This window comes from Rutidosis leptorrhynchoides, chromosome 7, assembly GCF_046630445.1.
Source record: "Rutidosis leptorrhynchoides isolate AG116_Rl617_1_P2 chromosome 7, CSIRO_AGI_Rlap_v1, whole genome shotgun sequence".
NCBI classification, from domain to species: Eukaryota; Viridiplantae; Streptophyta; class Magnoliopsida; order Asterales; family Asteraceae; genus Rutidosis; species Rutidosis leptorrhynchoides.
This window is the reverse complement of record NC_092339.1, coordinates 645,570-660,939: the sequence shown is the minus strand read 5'-3', so window position 1 is coordinate 660,939 and position 15,370 is coordinate 645,570. Positions and strand designations below refer to the sequence as shown.

The following is a 15,370-nucleotide window of genomic DNA, read 5'->3' as shown; positions in this document are numbered from 1 at the left end:
AAGTAACTATTCAAAATCAACAAATATATTAAACACCGACATGAATCAAAAACATAATAGTCCAACAAATAGAAGAAACACAAAAAACTATATATGTGTTTCGGGCCAATCCAAAACGCAAAGGTAGATGAATCATACACCTAGACAGCCACTTAAAAAAAAAAAACCAGATTACTTGCGTTATCAAATTTTGAACACTCAACACTGGAGATGCAAGGTAGAAGGAAAAACATATTTCACATCCATCTATCAAAGTTTCACCTTTTGTTAGTTTAAAGTATCCTGAGCCCTAAACCGAAAGATAGAAATTTATATAAGAAAATAGTGTGTGACTTCCAAAATAGTTTAAATTAAGGATCTGACTATGTGTCGTTAAAACGACTAAAGTTTCCTTCAACAATGGTAAAATAGGAGAACCTTCACTTTGGTGACTTACAACTTATGTAACCCATTTCCTTTAAAATATATTATTTTTTCTGTTTATTCCTTTGACCAATTAGAGATGGAACACAACCCGAAATAATTTACTCATAAGTGATGGATTGAAATTGCTAATGTTTTCATAACATGGAAACAGATGAATAACAACAAAGTTAATAGAGCTGGAATAGGGGCGCCCAACCTCCCATATTCAACAAATATAATTATGTAGTCTTAGCCAACTAATCTAATGCTCACACACCAATTTTTGGTAACAGATCATACCTTCTAATTTGCTAAATAATTTTTTCTGTGATCTTAATTTGCTTAATTTTTTTGTAATAGTTCATACCTTCATAAAAAAAAGGATTTTTCTAAGCATAGCTCTAAGGGCTATACTTAAGCTTTTAAAACATGCATTAAATATTTGTACTTAGTTAAAAACTACCCCACTAACTTAACCCAATCGACCTGGCCCATTGGTCATCTCTAAATAAAATTAAACTGTCAGCATATACGTACCAAAACAATTCAGTCCGAGATGCCAGCGCTTCAAAAATAAAAGTTGGTTTGTTATTCATATGTGAAAGTATAATATAACAATTACATTAAAATTTTATCACAAAGAAGAGGCGAATTTTTGAGATAATATTAGTTCATTCATATTCAAAACTTAGAATTCAATCAATAAAGGCATATTCAGACCAACTTTGAGGAAATATTAGTTCATTCATATTCAAAACTTAGAAGTCAATATATATCAACTTTCAGCACATAATGGGTATAGCTAAACAGTAGGTTCGAGTTCTAACTCAAAAATGATCATAAGGAGTTGTTTTTTAATTCTTCGAATTCATATAACCAAAATCATTAATCACTAAAAAAGATTCAAATAAGTTTACATGACATATGAAATGACATATGAAATGAAGCAATAATAAGTATACTTAGTAAATCTGATCTGATATATTTACCGTTTAGAGATAAAGACCACATGGTAGATAAGTATCACACCAGAAATAAAATATTATGATCAGTAGCTATCAAGAAATCTGATTTTGTGTCTCTTATTTGGAATGCTTTCAAATATATGAAAGCACTTTATGAGATACAATTTATTGTCTTAGTGAAAGTAAATCATGTATGTGCGATTTCACTTGTTAAGCATTATATCAGTAAACATAGAAATTCATAAACAGTTTCGCATTCCAATAACATGACAAACCTCATAAACGGGTTGACAAATTTCATACATTAAACCGTTCAATAAAAAGAATCAACAGACTTCATTTTCTTAGAGCTCTGATCTTAAAACTTTCTCTGCAAAAAAAAAAGCAACTAAACAAATTAAGGCTTCAATGCATATTAAATAGAAAGTAACAATTACCTTTGTGTTAGCTTTAACTCTGTGATATTACCTTTGTCTCCAGGTAGCCCAAATCAAGTATAGAAAACTATCACTTATTGAACACTAAAAGTAATATTGTAGTCATTCATAGTAACACAAATGAATATACAAAAGCAAGAACATGTGTTTGACAATTAACTTCATTTCAAATATAAGACTGCAAATGGTGGATACTTACCACACATTCACTTTGATTGATAAAGTTAGTATTGCTTGCAACTTCTTATTTTTTCCTTTCTAAACACCAGAGTAACTATTAAAGTACTTTCTTATCACAGTTGACATTAAAAACCTTGGATTAAGAATCAAGTATACCAAAAAACAGTATCAAATATATTTCATAAAACCTTAATCGATCTACCAACAAACACCATATTAATAAGAAATCAAATACTGCAAAAAAAAAAAAACACATATTTGAGAAACACTGACCGATGGTTTGTAGGTTCAAAACCAAGCGAAATCAATCAAATAAAAATTGTGATTGAAATTGTTTATTTGGAAATCAATCAAATTGCACCTTCAGGCTCTTCCCTCTCGTCTTCCTCAACTTCAATCTCGTCTACAATAAAAACATAACATAGTAATACATATACATACAATCACCAAAAAAAGAACAAAAAAAGAACATGTAAATTGATGAGAATAGGCTAATTAAAATAGGCGTGTGATGTATAATAGCACCCTCTTCTTCTGACAAAATACAATGTTTCCAGGCATTATGCTATTGATGAAGCAAAAATCCTAGATATATACACAGCGATGTAATGTTGCTTTTGATGGGAAACGAAAACCTAGTTATCAAAATTTCATAGAACATGTTAAAAAATTCACCACGAAATACGAATGTGAGATATTTCATACCAACGATGAATCTGGTTTGAAGGTACATCTTACTCCACCGGATGAAGGATTCATGGAAAGTATCGATTTTTATAAAAAGTGATTAACAAAATCAGAGAAACAATTGGCAAGTAGCTTTGATTTCTTCATAACCGCATCTCAGATATGCATCCAATTCAAAGAACCCTAATTTTGATTTGAGAGGGAAAAAGGCTTCGTGATTTCTATTTGATTTTATCTATCGGTGGTCAGTTTATGAGAGAAATTGCAGCGGTTTATCAAGGGTAAGTGGGTAATTAGAACATGTAACTGCTGCGTAATTTTCTAAATGATGTCATACTTAATTTAAAGGGTACAGATTAAATTATTGAAAAGTCATCTAAAGGTTGAAATTTGGCCATGTAGATTTTTTTAAATAACTATGACACCATAAAAGTTTTCTTATTATAGATAAGAAAGATTAATTTGATTGTTAATGTTTTCATTGAAAGTAAACCAATGAACCTTTTTCTATTACTATTTGTGTCGTAATTGTCTTCAAACTTTGTAAATTACGAATCTTTAGTTTAAATCACCATTAGTTTTTCGGTTTTTGTGTTATGTGTAGAAGAAAATGTTGCCGTTAAGGTTATTAAAAGACCCAACATCAGCTTAAACTTTTTACAAATATTTGAAAGAGGGTTTTAGTGAGGTTGATGTTCCATATACACCAAAAGCCAAAACACAATCTTCTTAGATTTACAAATTTCCATCCTATACGTGTGCTTGCCATTTTATAATCAGAGGATTTATTTTGCCAGTGTGTTACCGTTTTGATATCTATAACTACTAGTTTAATACCCGGGAATTCGCGGAATTTTGAAAGGCATATTGCAATATCTTTATGATATACGGAGTAATTTGTTGTTAAGATGAAGGTGCTAGTGTGCAACTCAACTTCAACTTGGCCCAACCTAAAATTTGCATTGATATTTAATCAGCTGAAACACCTAGATAGTAGACTACGGATTTTATGAAAGGAGATGTTAACGCCACATCAGATGTATTGCATTAGAACGTAACATAAATGGAACCTTTTTTTTACCAACTATATATGTAAAATTTAATTTAATGGATTGTTCCATATAGTAAGATATACTTTATTAGTAAAACCAAAAAAAGTTACACCAGGTACTCCAAATACACCTTAAGTAACGCTAGAGACGGACCAAAAAATACAACCCACCACTAAAGTTATCTCCTTTAAATTATAACTTTACATCACCAATATAGTAGGAAAAAAACAGACTTAACACCATCAGACATAGTGGGACATTAAGTATTCGCCAATGAATTTAGGTTTAACCTCTAGATATCCAGAGAAGGTTTGAGTTTAGGACTCCTATTTGAGATCCAAATATATGACAGCACCCATGTATTAGTGAGAACATCTTCGTTGAGGGCTGAAATGTTACAGTTCTTTTTTCAAGTTGTATAAATCTAATTACCATTGTATTTGTTATAATCAAAATTTTATACAATTACAGATTACTTTAGAAATGTAACCCTCTTTTAACTCTGTTTCAATTGTATACATATTATAAGATATGTAACACTCTTTGTTTCAATTGTATACCTATCATAAGCTGAGCCAATTGCTCGCTATCAACATCTTAACGAAGATGCCCTCTAATAAGGTAAATCCCATTTTATTTTATTTTGCTGATTGTACGTAAATTAACCATTTTGACATGTGTGTCATGAATGTTCATGATAAAAAGCAAAAATATACAGCTAATATATGAACCCAGTTTGTAGATCAATCATCAGATAACTTGATAATGGCAAGTTTATAATTGATAGTGATAAGTCTTACATATCAGGTAATGGTGGGAATTACCGTGAATTCAGCTTGTAAATGTCAATGCTTCAAGCTCCTTAAAAATCTCTTCTTTACAAAGCCCATACAACATTCATTCAAGAAGTTGAATCCATATATTCTGATAGCTCAAAAAGATGTTTCACACCTCCATTTTATGCTTTGTAAAGTAACATGCAAGTCAATGGCATTTTATTTCAGTCAACCATACAACCACATAACAGTTAGCCCCTTTGACTGTTCATAATATAATTAAACAGGTGGCTGCTGTCTGCTGGCATGACATACCTGGATGGAGGTAGAAGCAACATGTAGAAGCTGAATCAGCAGCATAATAACTGCATGTGGCATAAACCTACATCATTGTTTTTAGTATCCCTGCATTGACAAATGTAATCTTTTTAAGATTTTAACAATGAAACTAAAAGTCAATAGATCTACAATTCCATAAGTCATTCAATGACATCTTACATGAGTGTAAATAGTATTGTCAAACAAGACCTAACAATCTAGATAGAAAAGGGGAACTTAAGTATTGGGAATGAAAATGAGTTAATCACTATGAGTGTATCACAAAATAACAGTGACATACAGAAAATCGAAAGCAAACAACTCAATACATTTCAAAAAGTAAATTTAGTTATTAAACTGATTTGCCCACTTCTTCAGACAGGTTTGGCATTTTTATATATATTACAATCTAACAGTAATTAGAAGATCAATGAAAGCATAAATGTATGACTTTTCATGAAATACTACTATTATAGTGGAACTTGTTTTAGTAGAGGATAAACATTAGCAATATGAATTACACATGAAACTTTTTAAATCAGTCGAATTGTAAGATATTCACGTGAAGATTTTGGAACAAACCAAAATTTGAATTAATCAATAAACAAAAGTTGAATTACACAAATCTGATTTAAATACTCACGACTGAGTTAAAGCAACATACTGAACCTATTAATTTGTTGAAGAGAATTTATGATGAAATCGAAACCCTAAAATGGTTTGAAATTGCCTAAATCATTATGGTGTGAATTGTAATGTCAGAAAGAAAAATTGAAGATAGAAATGAGGAGTTAGTGGGAGTTACAGATGGGGAGTTAGAAATGTGTTGTTTAGAAAGACCATCGTGTGTTTGGTGTATGCTGGTGAATGGAGTTTCAGGGGTATAATAGTAATAATCTTCCAATCTTAGTATGAGAGAGACAAATCTAAACTAAGATAAATTACCATATTAACTATTAGACAAAACTTATGAATAGCCCCAGGGATATTTTTGTCTTTTCACTTTTTTTTCCCCTTCTTTCTTTCAAGTAACACCACAAAAGCCCCCCCCACTTTGTTTAAAAATTAAAATCGGCCCCCAACACAGGGGTTAAAACGTTAAATCAAAATTTTCATAAAATATCTTAAATAAACTCCACTCAAATATTCAACAGGTCATATCTTCTTGCTCGCAACGAGTTAAATTTTTCCGACACCATCCTTGAACTCGAAATAATTTTATGAACACAATGTCACTAACTATACGCAAAACGGACACTTTTAAAAAAACGCTAAATATTTAGGGTACTTTTCATATATGTTGATTTTTCACTCGCAGGCTCCGTAACTAAACACAATAAAATATATTAAAAATCGACCCCCGCCGCGAAGCGAGGGTTCGAAAACTAGTTTGAACCATTAGATCTTCATGTCAAGAACTGATCCTAAGGCTATGATATTCTTCTGATTGAAATTTTTTTCTCATCTTAATTAATTAACACTCTGCTTTAATATATAGAGTAGAAGTAGATAGATGTTTACATCACAATCACAATATAAAACATGTCGATATCATCACTACATAGAGGTCTAAGTATAATGATCTATTAAGCTTATAAGTAACAGTCTTCAAGACATTTGTTAATAAGAACTTCACTGAATACTTGAATTGGAAAACATAAGAAGCAAATTTAATTCTCAATTTTAATATATTTTTTTTTTTAATTATTTTTTGTAATGGAATACCCCGATGGCCGATGTAAGATTCTTTAAAATAATAAAAGGATGGAAAGAATGAACCGCTTATAGCCCGGATCAACAAACACAAAAAAAATGAAACCAAACATCAATATGAAGACACTTGACCCCAAACAAAACATAAAACAAATCCACTAAGCAATCTTTATTTTAAACTGCCTCACTTGTCTTGAATATTTAAAACGAACATACATCAATTTCAAGCGAATCGTAGCATACATATCCTGAAAAAGTCGATCGGGATCACTTTCAAGTAATTAGACATAACATGTGTAATCACTAATGACAAGTACCAAAGAGTCATTGACCTAACGGTATTGTGGTCACCTTTTTAACCATGATGTTGAGGGTTCAAGTCCTGCTATTAACATATTCTTGGATTATTGTACATATTCGTGTAATGAGTGTTATTGTACATATTCGTGTAATGAGTGTGCCTTTTGAAAATAAATAATCAGTTTATTAGATGTTTGGTATGTTTTTTTATTTTCTCCCTTTGAGTTCTAAATCACAACCAATTGATTTCTAAATTTAACTTGCCAAACACGATTAATTAATGGGAAAATTATTTGAAAATGCATTGAACTTTCACTAAATTTCTATTGTATGCATTCAACTTTCAAAATTAGTATGCATACAAATTTCTATTGGATGCAGCTGATAACTTATACAACAGGTAACAGGTTAATAAAGTTAATTTTTTGACGCATATAGTCCCTTGACGTAATGAAATCATAATAAACATCAATTTATCTAACGAACTCATAACTAACCATGATCATCTTCATCTCTCTTCTTATCTTCATCTCTCTTTTTTAAAAATTCAAAGAACAAACAGGAAACCACATCTCCACCCTTAAATACTTCTCAAAAACCGTAACATCTTCAAGTAATGAAATAAAATCTTAAACATAAAATCAAATTCGTGAACCAAATTCGTAAAACCAAGTTCAAACACAACCGTAAACCTAAACATAAAATCTTAATTTTCATTAAGTACCCCTAAATTGAACCAAATTCGCAAACTGACTAAAAAATAAAACACAAATCCATGAATAATCTAAACAATTTCGTTGTCAAGTGTATTTGTTTTTAAAGATGAGATCTTTAAAAAAAACCCATGAATAATCTGAATAACAATCACGGGTATATTTCTTTTGCAGGTGTATCTGAACAATCTGATAAACCCATAAATTCCGGCCAATTGCGAAATCCAACTACTCACGAAATCCGGCCAGTCGCGAAGTCCGGAATAAATTGTGACGGCGGCGGTCCGAGATTGCATGTGGCAGCGTCGATGGCAACAACGACCGACGATGGCAGCGACGGTTACAAAAGACTGAGATATCTCCGGTGATGGCAGCCGCGATTGGGAACATTACATAGGTTTAGAGCCAAGTCTCCTTGATTTGTAGTTGGTCCTTGCTGTTAAAATGATTTTGGTAGATTTAATTATTTTTAAAGCTCATTTTCTATTCAATATAGAGAACTAATAATGATACCTAGATCTATTATAGAAATTGTTAGTTCTTCATTTCCACAAAAGTGATTAAACAGAAAGTCAGGGTGTGTTTGCGTTTGTGTCTGAAAGGTAACCATTGTTATTTGTGTTTGAAATAGATAAAAAGTTAGGGTTTTGTATAAGTGCCATGGATGTATAGATTTGTGTTTGCAATTGTAGATACGTTCCTCCTGTTGCTAAATTCAATTTTGAGGTACAATGATGAATCAATATGAAGATGAAAATGATGACTAGATGATGATAAATGGATGAAGATAAAAATGTTTTGTTAGAGGGACCAATGAAATTAAGTTTTACAAACATGTGGACTAATAATGTAAATATCTAAAAATAAAATTGAGATGACCTGAAAAGTAACATGTTATAATAGATTAAATACATACAATATAACAATTTAGATAGTTGAATACATATAATATGAGATTTAAAAGTTGAATACATATAATAGAAATTTAGTGAAAGTCCTATGCATTTTCAAATAATTTTTTAAAAAAATAAAAAGTTATGTGCTTCAACTCAAAAAAAGGGTCATATGGTCATTTCATATGAGAAGAGGACTTAACGCGGCATTGGTCAACAAAAGCATCTCAAGTCAACGCGGGAATTGGTCTTTATTTCCCCGTTGTCTCTTATCTTAATATAATGCCCAAAAACAAGAAAATGAAACGTTGCTTATATTTACTACCAAAATTAACTCCTCAAAATCTTGAATCAACCATATATAATTATAGTAATCATCGTCATAATATTTGACTACCAAAATAAAAAACTGTTTCGTAGAAGCAAACAATTAATTTATATTTTGACTGTATAATACTCCCCTGTTTTGCAGTTCAAATTATCATCTTTCGGTCAGTTAAAATTTTTAAAGTTATTGTTTCTTGAAGTGGATTTGGCTTTAAATTGTTGGATGTTAAGAAAAGTTTCTTGTTTGCAGATTATTTGATGGAAAGTATATGCTGTTTAAAGGTAATTATTGCCTGTTTTTAAATATATAAACATATATCACTATAATCCAGTTCTTTATGAGTTGATTGTTGCTTTTATGTTGTTTAAATGAATATGAATATTTATAAGTATAAGATGCTTGTGTTTTTCTGCGTAGATAACTAGATAAGCTTTTATGATGGGTTCCTTCATATATACATTTGTTATGAGTTGTAGATCATGTATTTAATTTAAATAATCAGTTTTATTTTATCATTTATTCATGTGAATATTTAGGAAAGAGGAAAAAGATGAAGGCAAGGTAGAGGCACTTGAAAATTAACCTTATCTATAAGAGTTATTGATAGTTATATTTATTCCATTCCATGGTTGTTTCAAACAAAATACTTCATTTAAACTTACAAAAACTGCAAAAAAATTTTTGTCTCTCTTTATTTTCTGTGTTGTATTCACATAACCACATTAATATTATGAGTGATATATTGGCTTTTAGATGGTACTAGCCTGGATATTCTCCAATCACAAAATTCATCAAGTACATTGAATTTTTCCTTTTAGGCTTTTAGATGTAAGCAAATTGCGTAACAGTTTATCAATGTCGGACCTTTGTTTTTGTTGTTAATTGTTTTGTTTGGTTTACATATACATATATATACGTACAGTTTAAAGGAAGGCATTCATCATACAGTTCTGGGAAGGGAAAAAACCATGAGGGGAACATCAAGTTCGGTTTTGAGTTAGTGAAAGGAAAAGCTAACCATCCGATGGAGGATTATCATGTTGCTAGATTCATGGCTGTTGATGACCATGAGATCGGCCTTTTTGCCATTTATGACGGCCATTCTGGAGACCGTGTGCCTTCTTATCTTCAAAAGCATTTGTTTGATAACATGTTAAATGAGGTACGTGCATTCATTCATTTTTCCTTTCTTCTTTTTATAAACTAGCTTGAAACCCAAACCAATATATGGTACTTGAGTGATCGAGCTGTTACATGTAAACTAATAATAATAATTTCTTGTTTTAATATTACAACTCGAATCTGATTTGGCACATTAACTTACCCAATCAAAGAAACATGTTCTTTCTTATGGGTATTAAATTCGAGTATCCACTAGAGATTATCGAGACTTGACCACCAATCTACTCTTTAGGGTCCCAAGAAACATGTTATTTCTTGGCTTTATTATATAAAGATAAATCATCATTCTATAAAAAAAAAAAAAAAAAATGGACTAAATTTTCTCCAAACTCAATCATTCATTATTATACCAATTTGTGTTCTGTTTTGTAGAGTGGGTTTTGGGTTGATCCTAGAAGATCGATAACCAATGCCTATGAGAAGACTGATGAAGCAATTCTTTCACATGAGTCGGAGTTAGGGCGAGGTGGGTCCACCTCGGTTACAGCTGTTCTTTTGAATGGTAAAAGGTTATGGGTAGCAAATTTGGGTGATTCTCGAGCTGTTTTATCAAAAGGGAACAAAGCAATACAGATGAGTACCGATCATGATCCTAGTGCCGAAAGGGTGAGTATCGAGCACAAAGGAGGGTTTGTCTCAAATATGCCAGGTGTGACTCTGTTCATCTGTTTTACTTTCTTATATCTCGACCATGATGATGCACCTTAATTTGTTAATTTCCATAATGTAAAACAAACTAATATTTTATCCCCTAATGTAAAATGTAAAGACGAAAATAACAACAACAACAACAACAATACCCAATCCCGCGCATACAGGGTATGAGGGAGGTGAGATGTAGACAATACTTCCTCTACCTTAAAATAAAAGAGTAGTCATCTTTCTAACAACGAATTGGGAGAAAATCTCCACGTGCCGAAGAGAAAGTCATCCTCCTCCCTACCCCAGGGTAAAGAGATTGCTTCCGAGAGGACCTCCGGCAAAAAAAAAAAGTTGGAACAATAAAATCAAAAAAAAAAAGAGGCACCATGAAAAAGGTGGGATCAAATTTTCATGGGTTTCAAAAACCTACCTGGGGTTCAATTTAGGCTCCACGCGGCAGTCAAGTCGCCAATAAAATAGAGCCAAAAATCGTTAAAAAAGAACTCAAAAGGCATGTCAGGTGGAAGTTGCTGCGCAAGCAAATAGCCAACCACCCGTAACAAACCAAACACAACTCATGCACCTTTACGGTAGACATCCCGGAAACCACACAACTAAGTGAAAGCCAACCAAGCTCAGGGGCAAGGACGGTCATCCTCAGCCATAGTAGCCCCAAGATGCACCGAACGATGCGAGGCACATACATACGTACATGCATCCGTCGATAAAACATACCTGCATACATGCATGAAACATACATACGTACATGCAAACATATAACCATACATACCTACATAAGCATACATACCTACGTACCTACATGTATAAAAGAAAACTTACATACATATCTACATAGGCAAACCTACATAAAAAAACATCCATATATGTAGATACACGAACTAACATACATACATCCTACCTACCTGCACACACATACAAACACATACCAAGAAGGCTAAACACATAATAAATAATAATATATATAAAATTTGATACGCACCTGCGAGAACTAAACGGGGCTCGAGAAAAGCAAAAGGCTACAATAAAAAGAACGATATCCATGTATAGGCATATATAAACATACATACATGCATGCATACATACATACATACAAACAATACATACATACATAAACCTACAAACAATACATACATACATAAACATACATACCTACATACATATATAAACATCTATACATACATGCCAATGGGGCTTTGCCTCATTGGTCACCATGTTAACATGGTGTTCGAGGAGACCAGGGTTCGAGTCTCGGGGGGGGGGGGGGGATTTTCGTGAATTAACTTCGTGAGCTAACCACTAACATTGCCTTTCAAAAAAAAAAAAAAAAAAAAAAAAAAAAAAAACATCTATACATACATACATACTTACGTACGTACGTACATACATACAGTAACCAAATGTAAAGACTATGAATTTAAAGTGTGGCAAAAGTAACACACCACTAGTGGTCTATATTACCTAGCTACTAATATGCAGTAACCAATTAATCACTAATGCTTCCGTTTAGTGCTAAAAATGATGTTCGAGTTCTATATGTTAAATGTGTTGGATGTCGAATTCCAATTTGGCACACTTATGTGATGATCAACTTTCTTTGCATTATGCATCCTCATTTACCAATATAAAATTATGCAAGAATCTTTGTATTAGTAGTTTAAATTTTTCATTTATAATAAATAATAATGGTGCTTTTTGTTTCTGAAAATGAATGGGCATTTGTTATTATCTCGTAATAATAGGGGATGTCCCTCGAGTGAATGGACAGCTGGCAGTATCTCGCGCTTTTGGAGACATAAGCCTTAAATCTCATTTGCGATCGGACCCTGCTATTCAAGATACAACTGTTGATACCCAGACCGACCTTCTTGTGTTAGCCAGTGATGGTCTCTGGAAGGTACGTAGGTCATATACTGATATGCCTCCTCTTCCTCCTTCTCTTTTTACTTATGATTTTTTAGCATGTGATGTTTTTAGCATGCAACCTGTTGGCATGTTTAAAACTACAGTAAAACCTACTGGTTTTGACCCGTTACCACGCCTGCCTGACCTGGCCAATTTTTCCATCTATTTTTAGCAAAGTCCGGGTACATATAAAGTATATACCCGAATAAGATTACTGATTGGGTTTGTTATTTTATCAACTAACAATAATAATATAATGCAGGTGATGGATAATCAAGAAGCTGTTGACATTGCAACAAGAGTCAAGGATCCCCAGAAGGCAGCAAAGCGATTAGTAGCAGAAGCTTTAAAACGAGACAGTAAAGATGACATATCTTGTGTCATTGTTAGATTCAGATAAAATATTCTGCTGCTAATTCTTATTTATACAATCAAAATGACAAGTTTAAGAATCATCATATCGTATGTAAAAAAAAAAGTAAATGATGAGGGGTCAATACTTACTTGAAAATAAACCGTTTTGAGTGGCTGCGAGTATGCTAAGCAATCTTTCTTGGATTGTTTTTCCCATGTAAATTTCACCTTCATTGGCGTTTTGGTAGCATTATTTATTTATTTTATTTTATGATTATGATTATTTATTTATTGTATGAATTGAATATGAAGACTTGGGTGAGCTTGTTTGGATATTGAAATGAAAAACATGGGTTGAAAGAAATCATATTTGTAAGCATATTGATGTTGATGATTAATTCTGTTCGCGAATGAATGCAGCATGGTCTGTTACAAACACTCGCACGTATTTAAGCGCTTATACCTGGAAATCCACATGAAATTGAACTTAATGTATATGCTTGATAGAAAACTTCAAACACCATGTCTCACTTTAGTTTCCTAAATTAGTACTTGTAAATGGTAGTATTATCATGTGATGCTCAAGAATTAAGATGCTGCTTTATCACAACCTTTTTTTTGTGGTAAAAAACAGAAATTTAAATAGATACATATATATGTGTATACATAACATTGATACATACACATATGATGCGTACAGATGTATGTAGTATCTGTATTTTCATCCACTACCTTGTGATCACTAGTGGGCACTTATGCACTGCCTCGGCCCTCGGGCGGTGTCCCTGAATAACAATGAAACCATAAACATTTGGTTTGAATACAAAATCATTTTCTCAATTTCTTCAATCAGCATACATTTTGTAATCTATCAAAACATGTAATTTAGTTAGTCACATTATGCAAGGTATCTACCCATCAACTTAACCAATCTAGTGCTTATTATGTTCATGAAATGAAACAAATTACCAAGTCCCATGCAACATGTAAATGAATTAAACAGCTGTATGGCTCGCCTCAAATACGCAAAAGGAATGTTCAATAACTATCTTCTCGGAGCATATTGAGCAGATGTGATGATATCAGGATAACTTGGTAAACTGATCTTAATATCACAAATATAGTGGCTAACACCAGGTATGTCTCATGCAGGGCCGGTCCTAAGAATTTAAATACCTAAAGCGTAATGAAAAAAAAAGGCCCTTAGGCCTTAACGAAAAATAATAATATACTTTTTGGATTTAAGTTGTTAACTCATAGAGTGTTTGATATTCAGTGGATCACAATTTCTATTATCTTCATTTTAGGCAACGTAACTTGTGATATACATGATGAAATCTTAAGTATATTTCAAGCATGAGGATTAGCCTAATTACCTAACAATACCGACATTTAATATTTCAATTGGATTGCAACAATCTCAAAATGCACATCAAGACACACCTAATCTTGTTCATTTTTAAATCACATGCAAAAAATAGCAACACATGAATATGTCTAAACAACCCAAACCACTGAACAAATCAGACTATTAGATGAAAAATCTCATGCCCAACCAAATTTAGCAAATTGACTTCGCACGATGAGTATTAGTAATGAAGACGTCACATTAGAGGAAGATCTAAACAGCCTGGATTGGGTTTGGCTGACCCACAGACACATTTTTTGCCCATATTAAAAAATATACTCCGTAATTAACTAGTTAACTACACATGTGCCAAATATTTTCATGGATAGTAGGAATATCTTATTAAAATCAAATATATACATAAATATTAATAAATAAAAACAATTTGCAGCTGCCCGGGTTCGAACCGGAGACCTTTTGCGTGTAAAGCAAACGTGATAACCACTACACCACAGCTGCTTTTGTTTAAAATGTGACAGTGGGTTTAATATAACCCAAAGTAATATAGTCAATACTCCAAATAAATAATGTCTTAAATATTTAACGCAGTATTCAATATTTCTGTATAAGTACCATGTACTCCACTGTTACTTGGCAGACGAGGAGTTTTTTGTCAGTGTTACTCCAGATATCTACAAGTATGGATGGAAAAAAAAACCCGTACCCGATGTGGAACCCGAAACTTGATATTTTTGGGGCGGGTTCGGGCTGGGTAAATGGGTCTAGGGTCGGATATGGGGATAGTTTTTAAATATTTTGCGGGTTAGGGTCCTGGGTTGGTTTTAGACACAAACCCGATTATCCGCCAGTATACCCGAAAAAAGACCCAAGTCCATATACCCGAAAAAAGACTCGAATAACCATGGGATAACTCATTTGTCCAATAGTTCTTAAGTAAATTGGACCCGAATACCCGTGGAGAAACCTGATTACTAGTTAGTTAGTAACTACTCCGTAAATGGGGACCTATAACAGATAAAAAGCTACGAGTGGATCTATAACAGATCCAACAAATCAAGTTTCGACTGGCTTTCTTGGTTAAGCTCTCCTCAAGTGATTGGAGGTCCAAATGCTAATCGTAGTAGTATTGGTTA

General features: G+C 32.6%; 1 protein-coding gene and 1 non-coding gene across 2 annotated transcripts; one reads left to right on the top strand and one right to left on the bottom strand.

Annotated features, from left to right (window-relative positions):
- The first annotated feature begins 8,740 nt into the window (after positions 1-8,740).
- On the top strand, positions 8,741-13,145 carry LOC139856838 (probable protein phosphatase 2C 10). The gene is made up of 6 exons (XM_071845548.1): positions 8,741-8,930; positions 9,017-9,048; positions 9,690-9,929; positions 10,322-10,598; positions 12,352-12,506; positions 12,777-13,145. The coding sequence occupies exons 2-6, from the start codon at positions 9,025-9,027 to the stop codon at positions 12,912-12,914; spliced, it is 834 nt and encodes a 277-aa protein (XP_071701649.1). The 5' UTR covers positions 8,741-8,930; positions 9,017-9,024; the 3' UTR covers positions 12,915-13,145.
- Positions 13,146-14,662: 1,517 nt separating this feature from the next.
- TRNAV-UAC (transfer RNA valine (anticodon UAC)) lies at positions 14,663-14,735 on the bottom strand. Its single transcript has one exon. It is a non-coding gene; the product is annotated as a tRNA-Val (tRNA).
- Between the last annotated feature and the right edge of the window lie 635 nt (positions 14,736-15,370).

What these genes read in the sequence shown, in the direction of transcription:
- LOC139856838 (XM_071845548.1), top strand. Translation starts at nt 9,025, where the DNA reads ATGGAAAGTATATGCTGTTTAAAG. An exon ending in AAAGTATATGCTGTTTAAAG is followed by an intron (nt 9,049 to 9,689) that starts GTAATTATTGCC and finishes ATATACGTACAG; the next exon opens with TTTAAAGGAAGGCATTCATC. An exon ending in CCAGTGATGGTCTCTGGAAG is followed by an intron (nt 12,507 to 12,776) that starts GTACGTAGGTCA and finishes AATATAATGCAG; the next exon opens with GTGATGGATAATCAAGAAGC.